At 43.8% G+C, this 15791-nt stretch overlaps 1 protein-coding gene across 1 annotated transcript in view; it reads right to left on the bottom strand.

Moving 5' to 3' along the window:
- LOC144599790 (serine/threonine-protein kinase 32B-like) overlaps window positions 1–15791 on the bottom strand; it is a 101979-nt gene that overhangs the window by 63769 nt on the left and 22419 nt on the right. Inside the window, exon 3 of the mRNA XM_078411025.1 lies at window positions 9074–9247. Coding sequence (XP_078267151.1) covers window positions 9074–9247 — 174 coding nt within the window. The remainder of the gene's footprint in view (window positions 1–9073; window positions 9248–15791) is intronic.

Raw genomic sequence — 15791 nt, 5'->3', positions numbered from 1 at the left:
GCATAATGAAGTCACAGCGGGGAAACAAGCCTTTCGGCCCAACTCGTCTGTTCTGACCAAGATGCCCCATCTAAGCTTGTCCCATTTGCTTGCATTTTGTCGATATTTCACTCTAAACCTTTCCTATCCATGAACCCATTCAAATATCTTTTTTTTTTTTTAATTTGTATTTGCCTCAACTACCTCCTCTGGCAGCTCATTTCATAAAACCACTGTCCTCTAATGAGTTAGAAAAGTGCCCCTCAGGTTCCTATGAAGTCTTTCCCCTTTCACCTTAAACCAACATCCTCTGGTTCTTGAATCCCCTAGCCTGGGTATAAGACTGTGCAATTAACCCTGTCTATTCCCCTCATGATATTGTACACCCCTATATTGAGCCTGCCCAATCTCTCCATATAACTCAGGCTCCCAAGTCCTGGCAACATCCTCATCAATCTTCTCTGCACTCTTTCCAGCTTAATCACATCCTGCCTGTAGCAGGGTGACTAAAACTGAACACAATAATCCAAATGCAGCCTCACCAACGTACTATACAACTGTAACATAATGGGTCTGAAAAAGGGTCTCGACCCGAAACGTCACCTATTCCTTTTCTCCGGAGATGGAATCTGAGCGGTTGTGTTACTCCAGCTTTTTGTGTCTATCTTCGGTCCCAACTTCTATACTCAGTATTCTGAAGGTCAATGTACCAAAAGCCTTCTTTACCATCCCGTCTAACTGTAACGCCACTTTCTGGTCTACAACACTCTCTCTGGTCTACAACACTCCCCAGTGCCCTACCATACACTGTGAAGGTCCCTGACCTCCCAAAATGAAACACTGCACTTATCTTCATTGAATTCCATTGGCCATTCATGAAGAACAACCCCACACACAATGGCAGTGGCAGGATATATTGTATGTAAAGAAAAAGGAACAGATTGACCTGGTGTGACATGGCAGCCACTGCACCCATGACATTACAACGGAATGATTGTAGTAAAGAAATCTAAAACATGTCAGGAAGAGGCAGAGAAAATTAAAATAATATTTACGGAATAAATAATTTGTTCCAAATAGGAGTTATACTGTCTTAGGGTGTTAGGATTGGGAGTACCTTACATTCCAGCAAATAAATTGATTGAGGGAACAAGAATAGAATATGAGAATAAAGTTATGAAGGGGCATAAAAATGGTCTGCAAACGCTTCAACTGATATAGATATTGAAAAGGAAGTTAGAGGTGATTATAAGACCACTACAGTCAAAACTGAGAGTATTGATAAAGAGAAACAGGGAATTGGCAGAGCAAGTAAACTAATACTTGATTCTGCCTTCACACAATAAGACACAAGCACTACTACAGAACTGTTGAGGGACCTGTAATTTTATAAAGGGAAGGAACTAAAGGAAAATAGTCTCAGTGAGAAAATAGTGTTGGAGAATTTAATGGCACCAAATGTGGTTACAATTCCATGGCTGATGACCTGCATTCCAGAGCCTTAAAGGAGGTTTAGTTTAGAGATACAGCATGGAAACGGATGCTTCGGCCCACCAAGTCCATGCTGATCATCGATGACCCATTTCTATATTTTTCCACTTTTCCATCCATTCCCTACACAGGTGAGAAGGCAGGAGAATGGAGTTAGGAGGGAGAGATAGATCAACCATGATTGAATGGTGGAATAGACTTGATGGGCCAAATGGCCTAATTCTACTCCTATTCCTTTTGACCTTATGACAAGCGGCAATTTGCAGCGGTCAATTAACCTACAGACTCACACGTCATTGGGATGTGGGAGGAAACCCAGACAGCACCTGAGGTTAGAATCGAACCTGGATCTCCAGCACTGTGAGGAGGCAGATCTACCAGCTGTGTCAGCAGTAAATGGTGAATGCATTGCTTATGGTTTTACTAAATTCTAAATTGAAATAAATTCTACCGATTAGAGAAAGTTCCACATAATTAGATGAAGACTATCATTGGTAAACTGCCAAATCTTGTAAAATTTGGCAAGTCTGCACAGACAGCACCCGAGGTCAGGATCGAACCCGGTTCTCTGGCGCTGTGAAGAAGCAACTCTATCAGCTGCACCACTGTGCAACTCCAATATTTAAACCAGCTCCATTTTCCATCACGAGTCAACCTTCTGTGCGTTTGCAATTCATGTGCTTGCTGAATATTTCATTTATTTGTAGAGCTGTTGAAGACATTTAAAAATAAGTGGCGATACTGAACACTTTGATACGACTCGGGACTACGGATTCTGGTCACTAGAATTAGAGAGTTACAGACATCTGAAAAGATACGGGAGAGCAGAAAGCTGAAAAGAAAGGCAAGAAGTTCTGCAGACACTGGCGACTGAGAGATAGGAATTGCACAAGGAGAAAATGAAAAGAAATCTCCGAGATATTCACAATGGACAAAATGGATTTTACAATAATGTATGGAAAAAGGGTGCAGTCAGGAGCAATTTGTGCCACTAAGCAGTGGGTAATGTTGAGATTGTGAGATGACAATGCTGAATCCTTGGTGTCAGTATTTACTGTGGAGCAGGAAGGGTGATCCTGAATATCCTGAAAACTGATATTGACTTGCCAAACTTAATAGCAGTCTCATTAAAAAATGGCACAAATAAATGAAATATTCAGACAAGCACATGAATTGCAAATGCACAGAAGGTTGACTCGTGATGGAAAATGGAGCTGGTTTAAATTTGGGGTGGCACAGTGGTGCAGCTGATAGAGTTGCTTCTTCACAGCACCAGAGAACCGGGTTCGATCCTGACCTCGGGTGCTGTCTATGCAGAGTTTGCACGTTCAGCCTGTGAGCACGTGGCTTTCTTCTCGGTGCTCCAGTTTCCCTCCACATCCCAACAATGAGCAGGTGTGTAGGTTAATTGGCCTCTGTAAATTGCCACTGGTGTGTCAGGAGTGGATGCAAAAGTGGGATAACATAGTACTCGTGTGAATAAGTGTTCAGTGGTCAGTGTGGGCTCAGTGGGCCGAAGGGCCAGTTTCCGTGTTGTATCTCTAAACAAAACCTAAACTAAACTAAACTAAACTAAATGGGTGCTTGATGGATGTCATGGACTTAAAGTCCTAGAGAGAACCAGCGTGAAAATGCGCTCTTCGGGTTTATCAAATCCATGACAACTATCAACCACCAATTATTTTGCTAATCTTACTCAAACCCATTTTATTCTTCCCACATTCATATTAGCTCCCCTCCAGATTCTACCACTCATATACATATAGTGCGCAATTTTACAGATGCCAATTAACCTACTACCCAGCTCATCTTTGAATGTGGGGTGAAAACCAGAGGAGAGTCACAGGGAGAACGTGCAATCTCCACACAGACAGCACCCAATGCCACGACTGAACCCAGGTCACTGGAGACATTGTGGGCTGGTGATGTTTCCATGCTGAATGGCTCTGACTTTAATGAGAGAGAACAAGGTGCTCAGAAGGAAAAGAAAGTCTCTCATTCCCAGTTCTGACAGTTTTGACCTGAAATGTTATCAGCTTCTCTTCTCCTAGATGCTGTTTGGTCTATTGAGTGATTACAGAAAACATAGAATGGTACAAGATTGAAACACAGACAGATTATTGAGGTCAATTTACAAGAATGGGACTTGTAGCCTTAGTTTTATAATTAAGTGAGAATGCTGCCAATGAAGAAATCTACAGTGTAATCCACATTCTCTTCCATTCCCTGTGTCTATCTAAAAGACTCTTCATCACCATTATTGTATCTGCTTACACCACCGCCCCTGGCAGTTAGTTCCAGGCACCCAACCTCTCCCGGGAAAAAAACCTGCTTGCACATCTTTAAACTTTCTCCCACTCACCTTAAATCTGCGGCCTCTAGTTTGTGACATTTCCAACACTGGGAAAAGATTCTGACTGTCGAGCCTATCTATATCTCTCATGATTTGATAAACTTCTATCAGGTCTTCCTTCAGCCTCTGACTCTCCATACATAACAATACAAGTTTGCTTCCAGCATTTTCAACTTTATTTCATGTTTCTAGCATCCAACGGATTGCTGTACAGGGAGCTAGCATGAGCCTGATGGCTGAATGGCTTCCTTCTGTTATGTGTTATACAAGGTTAATGGTAGAGGAAGACAATTTGAGGTAAACAATAGAGGAATGCAATGATTTCAGGGAGCTGTGGACTGGAGAACCTACGGGGGTTGGAAAGGCCATGAATGGATTTCAAAACAGAAACATACATTTTCAAAGCGAGGTGACCAAAGTCAGTGAGCACATAAAGAACGAGTGTATATAGACACAAAATGCAGGAGTAACTCAGTGGGGCAGGCAGTATCTCTGGACAGGAGGAATGGGTGACGTTTCAGGTCTTGACCCTAACTTCAGTCTGAAGAAGGGTCTCGACCTATTCCCTCTCTCCAGAGATGCTGCCTGTCCCGCTGAATTACTCCAGTATTTTGTGTCTATCTATGGTGTAAACCAGCATCTGCAGTTCCTTCCCACACAAGAGCGAGTGTGTGCTCTTTCGGAAACTAGGATACATGTACAGGCAGCAAGTAAATACTCCCTGCTGTTGAAGTCTGGACAGGATTTTATTACCATTTTGCTCTGAGCTATCCAGAAGCTTTACTAGCAACTGAAGTCAGAAGCCACCCCGGGAGTTCTTGGATACTCCTCAGCAGCTCATAATTACAAAGATCTCTGAACCTCACAGAGTGCAAAATGAAATTATTTACTTACAAGAACTGGCCTGGAGGTAAAGAATCCTCCAGTGATGCCAATGTTGTAGGTGTTAAGCAAATTTACAATTAACCTGTGTGACTCGTTTAAATTGTGGTTGAATCAGCAATCAGCTGGCATTTTGTAAAACCACATGCATGATTTTGAATTTCCATAAAGAAGAAACCTGATGATAATTAGTCAAAACATGTCTACTTCACCCTCGCTCACAATCATCAGATGATTATATTTCTGGATTAAAGTGAGATAAAACCAACAATAAAATCAATTTACTATTCACAATGGAAGTTGCTGTTCTGTAAAGGACTGTTGGATTAACTTCAGATAAACCTGAAATATTAACTCTGCCTCACTACCACCACAGATGCTCATGGCATGCTGACTCTTTCCAGCATTTTCAATGTTTATAGCAAATTATAAACTTATAAAATCACTTAATTGCAAAAAGCGGCAAAAATCTGATTGTGTGATATTCACTCGAACCAGAGTGGTTGTTGTATTCCAGCAGATGTATAAATGAGGAGGTCGATGAGTAAAGGCCACCAGCAATTTGCAAGGCAGATCCATGGTCAGGTTTTAAAACTTGGTCAATTAATGGTCAACATTTTAAAGTTAGATTCTTCCAACCACAATTTTTTGCCTCTGATTTAGCATGCCTTTTAATATCTTCTATTAGGTTTCCCTTGTCACCTGATTAACACTGTTGCCATCAATATATCCAAGTTGGGACACAAAAGTGCTGTAGTAACTCAGCGGGTCGGGCAGCATCTCTGGAGAACACGGGTAGGTGACATAGTGGTGCAACGGTAGAGTTGCTGCCTTACAGCGCCAGAGGCACGGATTCCATCCTGACTCGGGGTGCTGTCTATTTTAAACAACTGCACGTGATGCCTGCTCCTCTATTCCTACCACTGCTCAGAGACACGGAGTTAATGGAAAATATTCCACTGTAGTTTGCTTCATTGGCAGTACTCTCACTTAATCGTGAAACTAAGGCTACAAGTCCCATTCTTGTAAATTGACCTCAGTAATGAGACTGGCACTCACAACAGAACATCTGCCCTCTCCACTAATAACAAAATGTGGCTGTAGTTTCTATACTGCCACAAATCCCCGGCTCCTTTGACAGCAGATCTACAACTTTTGCCACTTAGAAAAGCAAGGGAAGAGTGGATGGGGGACACAATCATCTCCAACTCATAGAGTCCCTTCATTTGTCATTAACATAGGTTTTAGAATGTAGTTTATGGCTTTCCACAAATTACAGTTTGCCTTGAAAATGGTCCACTTATTTCTACACTCAGTTTGCAATCAGTTAACCAATGCCCTATCCATACTAAAAAATATTTTCAATACCATATGTCTATTCGGAGTGGCATCATTCTACATAAAAGGTGGTGCAGCGGTAGAGTTGCTGCCTCATAGCACCAGAGATCCGGGTTCGAACCCGACTACGGGTGCTGTCTGTACAGAGTTTGTACGTTCTCCCTGTGACTGCAAGGGTTTTCCACAGGTGTCCCACACTCCACACACATGGTTTGTAGGTTAATTTGCTTCGGTAAAAATTGTAAATTGCCTCAGGTGTATAGTGTGTGCTATTGTAATGGGGATCGCTGGTCAGCACGTACCGTGGGCCGAATGGCCTGTTTCTGCACTATCTATAAACTATAACTAAATTAAAATAGGGCATTTCAACAAGTGCTTTTTGGAAATCAAAATACACTGCATTCATTGATAGTCACAAACTCCCTTACATTAAACTCTTTTAACTTTGACGAATCATGAAATTTTTTGAAGTGTCCTATCACCACACAGGTAATATGAATCTTCTCCACCACTGATGGTGGACCAGCTGACCTACATTTCTCACCTTCTTTTCAACAGGTCTGGGAGGAGAAGGTCATTGCGTGCTCCCTTGAGCAAGTTCAATGACATTTCATGGATGTTCTGAACTTTGGCCACAACTCCACTTTCCTGCCTTTAACCCAAATTATTCCTCCTTGTTTTCAGTTCCCTTGGGAAATATCTTGACAGCATCAACCCCATCATGCCCTTTCAAAATCTTATAGTTTTCAGTAAATTGCCTCTCGGTCTTCTAAACTACAGACAGTTTAGGTACAAAGGTCAGAAGAAGGGTCTCGACCCGAAACGTCACCCATTCCTTCTCTCCAGAGATGCTGCCTGTCCTGCTGAGTTACTCCAGCTTTTGTGTCTATCTTAGGCACAATCTTTTCAGCCTTTCCTCTTATGCCAACTCTTTCTTCCTGTGAATCACTCTACTAAACCCTCTTGCCACTGCCTCTAAAACAAACATAATTGCTTCTTAAAAAAGAAAGGATGCACTTCTTTAAAATATACTTCCTGTACATGTCTAAAAATGTTGTACTCCTTTCCTCTGTCAATAAAGGTAAACATTCCGTTTGACCTACAAATTATTTGTTGTACCTAGTATACCCAGATCTTTCTGAATACTAGCCATCAGCAATAGGTGTCATACTTAAAAGGGCTCTGTAAATGTTGATTCACATCTCAACAGTGTTTTGAAGGTGAAATAAAAACAAATATCTCTAAACTGATGGATCAAAATAATACTGTGCCACAGTAGTACTGAGAAGTTTCAACATGTCCAAATGAATCTCGATATTAATATACATGTTTTTTCTATATGATATGGATGACATTAGGTGAGCTATCAATTTTTTTTTAGTTTATTGTAGCGACCATAGAGAGTGGTCCTAGATGTCGAACCCTCAGATTGGCCAGCGAGGTCACGTGTGGGTGCGACCGTAGGGATTGGTCCAGGGAGTGAGATCGCTGATTGGACAGCGTGGTCACGTGCGGCTTTGGCGCCTAAAAGAGAATTGAGAGACTTCTTCGAAGAGAACAGTTAGTTTTAATGGTTGTCTGTAATCTCATTATGTAAACTTTGTGATCAAATATTGCTGTCGCAATAAACTTCTTCAACAATGAACGAGCCTCCAGACTCGCCATATTATCTTAGTTTAGAGATACAGTGCGGAAACAGGCCCTTCGACCCATCGAGTCAACACCAACCAGCCATCCGCACACATTATTATTTGTGTTATCCGCACTCCTAAGGACCTTCTACAACACTGTGGTGGCATCAGCCATTTTCTATGGAGTTTGTCTGCTGGAGCAGCAGCATCTCAGCAGCGGAGGGGAAGAGACTGGACAAGCTGATCAGGAAGGCCAGCTCTGTCCTGGGTTGCCCCCTTGACTCAGTACAGGTGGTGGGAGAGAGGAGGACAATGGCAAAGATAACATCGCTGCTGGACAACGACTCCCACCCCATGCAGGACACTGTCACTACACTGAGTAGCTCCTTCAGTGACAGACTCCTTCACCCCAAGTGCGTGAAGGAGAGATATCGGAGGTCCTTTCTTCCCGCTGCTGTGAGACTGCACAACCAGCACTGCTCCCAGCAGACCGGTCAACAGACCAGTCAACAGTAACAGTAAAGGAATAACGCAGTAAATGATCACAATTTATCCTTATCTTTATTTTTATTTATAATGAATGTCTCCTGCTATCCACTTTGCTGCTGTAACATTGCAAATTTCCCCAGGGTGGGACAAATAAAGGAATATATTATTATTATTAACACTATCCTACACACACTCGGGATAATTTTTTTAAACATTTATACCATGCCAATTAACCTACGTCTTTGGAGTGTGGGAGGAATTCCGAAGATCTCGGAGAAAACCTATGCAGGTCACGGGGAGAACGTACAAATTCCATACAGACAGCACCCTTAGTCAGTATCGAACCCAGGTTTCTGGCCCTGCAAGCCAGTAGCTCTGCCGTTACGCCAGTGTGCCGCCCACAAATATCAACCTGAAACTTAGAAATCACCTTTGACCATATATATTTCCTAATGGTAGAATACTGCCCGTGTATTTCACTGTGAACAATAGTTTCCAGGATCAGGTTGCTTCCCTTTGCCTGCGTATGCTGAGGCACTGCACAAATAATATGCACTTTTGAAAAGGTGGAATCAGCAAAGTAATTTAATTAGTGACATGAAAATATATTGCTTTGGACAATGCTTTTAACTTGTAACTCGTTAACTTGTAACTTTTAAATGCTTGTAACTTATCAGTCATTTAGCAAACTAGATTTTTACCAGTTACTAACACAATCATTCTATCGTGTTGACTACAGATAATAATGACGATTCAATTAAATTATTGCATCATGTGGGAGCGCATTCCGAATAAAGATATATTGTATTGTATAAAAAGTGAAAATCATCACATTAAAAAGGTGAGCGCACCGAACAAAGGAGAACTTCATTTATAACTAAGATAATCGGCCACAGCCTGAGTGACTAACCTGTGAATGATCTGCTTGCCCCGCAGATAATCTAGGGCCAGAGCCAACTCAAAAATGTACAGTTGCACGGTTGGCTCCGTGAAATGGACCTTCTGGAGTAGGTGATACCGGAGGTCTCCACCCAGAAGAAGGTCCACCACCAAGCACAGATCCTCCACATCTTGGAACGCAAACCTGAAAGATTGGGAATAAACTGTGATTACTGACATCTGCAGAACAGAAAACAGATTAGAGCCCTGTAAGTTTATGGGAAGACCTCAGGGAGTAAATACTGAGAAAATGGTCCAATATGGAGGTATGAACATCTGCACTGTAAATGTAATCAGATTAAGCTAATAGAGAATTATGGGTGGCACAGTAGGACAGCTGGTAGAGTTACTGCCTCACAGCGCCAGAGACCCAGGTTCAATCCTGACCCCAGGTGTTGTCTGTGTGGAGTTTGCACATTCTCCCTGTGACCGGGTTGGTTTCTTCCATGTGCTCCGGTTTCCTCTCACATTCCAAAGGCGTGCAGGTTTTGGCCTTGGTTACTGGGTAGGTTACTTGGCCTCTTTAAATTGCTCCGAGTGTGTATGAAGTGGATGCGAAAGTGAATAACGTAGGATGAGTGTGAACTGGTGATCAATGTTTGGCGTGGACTGGGTTGGCTGAAGGGCCTGTTTCCATGTTATATCTCTCAACGAAATTCAGGCAAAACCTCTTTGCCCAGAGTGTAGTTCAAAAGTGGAATTCACAAACCATGAGTTGAGTTTAGCAGCTCAAGTACATTCAAAGAAAGACAAGGTCAGTGCACGAGGGAGAAACAAAGAGACGATTTTGTTGGTAGAATTGATGAAGAGGTTCATACGAAAGCCAGCGGTAAGGAATGACCTAGTTCTCTGCATTAATCCCATGTGGCATCCATCAAAACCAAAGATAAAAGTCCTCTTGAATAGAACTACAGCTACAACAACCAAACTAATGAGCCAATTAGACTGCTTTTAAATAAGCAAAAGCTAATTTCAGTTTTGTGAGAGACAGGAAGATTAAACCACCAGGGACAGGACGATTAAACCGTCAGGGACAGGATGATTAAACTACCACCGCGCTTGTTAAGGCACTGATAACGTGGTACAGGGACAGAGATAGGCTACACAAACAGCCGTAAATTTAAGAAAGTGTCTAAGCGGCAGGAAAGGGTTGAAATGAGTCATGTGGATAACTACTGCGCTTGCTCAATGAGGTAAATGAATATTGCAAATCCGCCCCTGATGGGGAAACTGCTAATTACCATGCACATGCAATGTATGATCTGGGAGGTACCCGGGGCAGTTCAGAAGATTGTGCACCTCAGTGCTCTGATTGGAAGGAGCCCGAAGGGGAGGGGGATTCAACAAAGGGGAGGGAGATTCAACAAAGTTGTATTGTATAAAGAGAAGGCACTGTCTTTGTCTCGGTGTGTCTCGGTGTGTCTCGGTTTGGAGAGGCACCCGGCTCTGCAGACTCGTGAATAAACTGATTTCTTGTTTCCACGACTTTGTCTCTGGCATCGTGATTGTGAGCACCGAGTTACATCTCACAAGTTTGGAGGCTCGTCCGGGATCGCCACTTCGGCCGCTTGGCGGAGGCGCGGAAGGAAGAGAAGGTGCACCCTGCTGATTTCAGCAGTCTCTGATCTCCTTGCTTGCCATCAGCGGTTTGAGCGAGTGATATCCGGACAAGAGACTCGTGGAAACAAGAGGGAATCCGGAGTAAGGAAGGGATCAATCGAGCAATTTCTGTGCACAGGACCCGGGTAAGAAAAGTGACTATTAAGTATTACTCGGGCGATTGGGTTCTGTTGGACGGGAGAAGTCGGACAGGGAGGATGGGTAATCAATGTGTTAAGAATAATGACCCAGGAGATAAACAATGTGCCAAGGAAAAGGGACCAAGGGAAGAGGGTCCTCACATTCCGCCCGATAGTCCGTTGGGGCGAATGTTGCAACTCTGGGGAGAAGGTGGCACTGGGGGTAAAAATAAGGAGACTATGATTAAGTTCTGTTATTTTGATTGGCCAAAGGAACCAATAAAAGGGAGTTCAGTCTGGTGGCCGCGACTGGGCTCCGATGAGGATTGGGTACGGCAGGCACTAAATGTGTTTGTTAATTCAAAAGCTTCCCCTAATCTGGAGGAAAGTTGTTATGCTTGTAAGGGGAAAGCGAAGAATAAATCCTGAAAGAATCGCAGGAATCACAGACTTGCCGATGCCTCGGAATAAATATTAAAGGAATATAGTAGAACTATAGAAGATAGAAATAGCGTAATAGGTAGCATAGTGACTATAGAGACGGAACGGAGTGAGAACAAGGACTGCATTTAAACTGACTGACCAAGTGCACTAACATAAGACGAATACAATGAATAAAATAATTGCAGTTGAACTACTAAGTAGGAAGTTCCCCGTATCCAAAGAGGATATTAAAAAACACTCTGAGAAATGGGAAAAAAGGACGAAAAAATTGGTTACGAAATGGCCCACGGAATGATATAAATTTTGATATAAATTTTGATATAAATTTTGATATAAATTTTGATATATTTATATTTTGATATAAATATGTGTGATGAAATGGGAGTGTTCATTAAGAACTATAAGCCTAAGGATAAATCAGAAACCCGAGTAACGAAAAAAGAAAAAGAACTGGACGTACTTAAATTGTTTAGAATAAAAGGAGAAAGGCTGAGGAAAGCATACCAGGAAAAGAGTACCACCCCAAACAAGGGTGAAAACCCCCCAAAACAGCATGAACGCCAGGAGCTTCAGGAGAAAAAATCAACTCTGTACCCCAGCCTAAGGGACCCTGGGGTTTCCCCCTCCCTATTCCGGCCAGGACGGAACAAAGCAATGCCCTTTGGTAAAAGGGAATAGTGGAGATAGAGGGAGAAGTCACAACTTGGAACGATGAGCAAGACATAAAGGAATATAGACAGAGAAGGGGGCAGCGAGAAAAGGAAAGGATGAAGCAAGAAGCACGGGAACTAGAATCAGACATCAAAAGGCTGCAGGACCTCAGGGACCTCAGGGACAGAAAGATTTATAGGACCCGTCAGGCAGCAAATGAGGAGTATGAGGGAGGCAGCAATGCAGAAACACAGGCGAGTAATCAGCAGGCAGCAGAGAGAGGGCAAAACTGTAAGAATGAAGCAGAATTAGAAAGTGATGGGGAAAGAACAAGGGAGTGTAGAAGGAAAATAGAGGCATCCATAAAGCGCTTAGAGATAGAGATGGAAAAAGATATGGAAAGAAAAAGAAAGGAAAGCCAGGGGTACGCCCAGAGAAGAATGAGGTGGGAAAGTATACAGATAGAACCACAACAGGAGATGGTGAACGAGAGACAGGAGCTGAGGGGGAGAATGATGCCATTACTTTTGAGAAAGGCAGGACAAACCCAGTATATTCCTTGGGCGACCCGAGACCTAGAGGGGCTGAGAAACGCCTTGCCCAACATCTGTTTGTAAATGCGGAAAATGGGATAGCCTTCGGGGTATTGACTCAAAGGAGGGGGGGAAACCGGCAGCCCGTGGCATTTTTATCAAAAATATTGGACCCAGTGTCATGAGGATGGCCTGTCTGTATACAGGCAGTGGCAGCCACAGCGGTCCTAGTAGAGGAGAGCAGGAAATTGACCTTCGGGGGGGTTTTGGTGGTCTCCACCCCACATACGGTGAGAACAATATTGGCTCAGAAATCCAACAGATGGTTAACGGACTCTAGAATTTTAAAGTACGAGGCCATCCTGATGGAAAAGGACGATTTGACTATAATTACGGATAAGAACCTTAACCCGTCCCAATTCCTGTATCCAGCAGAAACACAGGGCGATGAGGGAGAAGACCCAGTACACTGCTGTAGTGAAATAATAGATTTACAGACAAAAAGTAGAGAAGACTTGGAAGAACAACCTCTGGCTGAGGGCAGCCGGTGGTTTATAAACGGGTCCTCCAGATGTATAGATGGAAAAAGACATAGTGGATACGGTATAGTGAATGGGGAAACTATGGAGGAAATTGAAAGCGGCAGGCTGCCTGGTAGTTGGTCAGCCCAATCTTGTGAATTATACGCATTAATGAGAGCTTTGGAACTATTGGAGGGAAAGGAAGGAACAGTGTATACCGACTCAAAATACGCCTTTGGGGTAGTACACACCTTTGGGAAGATCTGGAAAGGGGAATGATAACAGCGAGAGGAAAGGAGTTAGCACATGAACAGTTGATTGAAAAAACCTTGGAATCATTAGCAAAGCCAGAGCAAATAGCAGTAGTACATGTGGCGGGACACCAGAGGGTAAATTCTCCAGAGGCCCGGGGAAACAGAGCCGCGGACGAAATGGCAAAACGGGCGGCTCTACAGGGGACAGTAAAGATGATGTCTCTGATACCTCTCAGGGAAGGGATGGAGAAGATACCCGTGTTTTCCCAATTCGAGATAGATAGGATGAATGAGTTGGGAGCGAGAATAGCAAAAGATGGACGATGGTGGACGCCGGATGGGAAGCAACTGCTAAATAAGGAGGTTATCAGAGAATTATTGGGGAGATTACATTCCCAGTCACACTGGGGGGCTCAGGCATTATGTGATACTCTTTTACGTACGTATGCTTGTAGGGGGATATATACTCTGGCTAAACAAGCAGTCTCAAGCTGTGTAATCTGTCAGAAGATAAATAAGAAAGTGATGAGGGCAACGCCGGGAGGAGGTCAACAGTTAGCCATCAGACCATTCCAGAGAGTACAGGTAGATTTTACTGAACTCCCCAGAATACAGAAATGGAAATACCTCCTAGTGGTAGTGGATCACTTTACCCGTTGGGTGGAAGCATTTCCCACAGTAAATGCCACTTCTCAGGCGGTAGCCAAAATTCTATTGGAACAAATAATCCCGTGTTATGGAATCATCGAATCTCTCGATTCAGATCGAAGAACCCATTTCGCATCAAAGGGCCATTTGCTCATCTGTGATGCCCTAGGGATAAAATGGAAGTTGCATATTCCCTGGCACCCGCAAAGTTCGGGAATGGTGGAGAGGATGAATGGCACCCTAAAGACACAAATTACCAAACTAATGGAGGAAACTAGATTACCTTGGACTAAGTGCTTGCCGATAGCCTTGCTTAGAATTCGAACCGCCCCACGAAAGGATATAGCAGTATCCCCCTACGAAATGTTGTTTGGGTTACCTTATTTGGGAAATATAGAAGGAATACCCACCCTAGAGGGTAGTGGTTTTCTTAAGGAACTATCTACTGGCAGTATCTCGTTCTATTACAGAATTAAAAACCAAGGGGCTGCTGGCACAGAGTCCCCCTCTCGACTTTCCAATCCATTCTGTGAAGGCGGGAGACTGGGTTCTTGTGAAATCGTGGAAGGAAGAAAAGTTGCAACCCCGTTGGACTGGTCCGTATTTGGTATTGTTGACCACGGAGACGGCAGTGCAGACGAAAGAGAAAGGGTGGACACACGCAGCACGAATAAAGGGACCAGTGGAACCTCCGGCTGAGGAGGACTGGACAGTAAGGCAAGGGAAGAAACCACTGACTCTGATCTTTGAGAAAGAACGATTGAACTAGAAGATTACAATGCAGTGCGTGGCACTGGTGCTCATGATGGTAGCCACTGTAAGTAAATGCATGGACAGCTGTAATAAATGTTACCACCCCATCAGGTATGGCGGACAAATCAGAAGGTCTTTTACCTATTATTCCGATGCGCCTGACTCATGTTATACCTTTAGGACCAGAACCAGCTGTAAGGAGGGGGGGTAGAATACTACTTAGTGCAGAATTTGGGATACACAGGAATGAGGATAGGTAGCACCTGCCCCAGAGGAGAGAGATGGCTTTGCTTATGGAAAGCCGGGCAATGGGGGACGGGGTCCCAGTTGGGGAAGGAACATCTAGACAGGCAAAAGGAAATCTTAATAAACAGGCTACGAGCAAAAGGGATAACCCGACCAGCCCCAACTAAGAGACCTCAAGTACATGTATCCTTGTACGAAGAGATACAGAAGCAGATAGAAATTCCTGAATTGGGAGGGAATCTCTTTGTGGACCTGGCTACCAGGATTGCTCAGACGCTGAATGTCAAGGACTGCTGGGTTTGTGGAGGACCTCTTATGAGTTCTCGATGGCCTTGGAGGGGATCAACTGTCGAAGTGTGGGACCTATTTGGGTGGAACATCACAAAAGGGAGAGATCGAGGGCCTCAGGAATGGCTTTTGACTGACGCTCCAATAGGGACGGAATGTATAGCTCGACCAAGGACTCAGGGAAGAGAAGAAGTAGGCATCAGTCCTTGTCAACGTATCTTAACCTTGTGGGTGAACCAGACACGGACCTGGTGGCCTGAGGAACCTAAATGGTATCTGGCCAAAGAAGACTGGGGGAATTGTACAAACATCGCCCCAGTCAGAGATAAAACAGGCAACGAAAGCCGAGTCTGGAACTGCACAGGGAACAACCCATATCAGGGGTTACCAGTTTTACGGGACCTCTGGGAGAGGGACACGGTCAGTGGACCTGCTCCAGAGGGATTACTCTGGATCTGTGGACATAAGGCCTACTCAGTACTTCCGGGAAAATGGAGTGGAACGTGTTTTATTGGGTTAGTGATGCCGGGATTCTTTTTGTTGCCAGCCGGAGGAGGATGAATGCTGGGCACCCCAGTGTTTGATGACCTACAAAGGGAAAAAGAGAGTTGG

The sequence above is a fragment of the Rhinoraja longicauda genome, chromosome 14 (genome assembly GCF_053455715.1).
Source record: "Rhinoraja longicauda isolate Sanriku21f chromosome 14, sRhiLon1.1, whole genome shotgun sequence".
NCBI lineage: Eukaryota > Metazoa > Chordata > Chondrichthyes > Rajiformes > Arhynchobatidae > Rhinoraja > Rhinoraja longicauda.
Note: the sequence above shows the minus strand (reverse complement) of the source record. Positions and strands in the feature narration are given on the sequence as shown.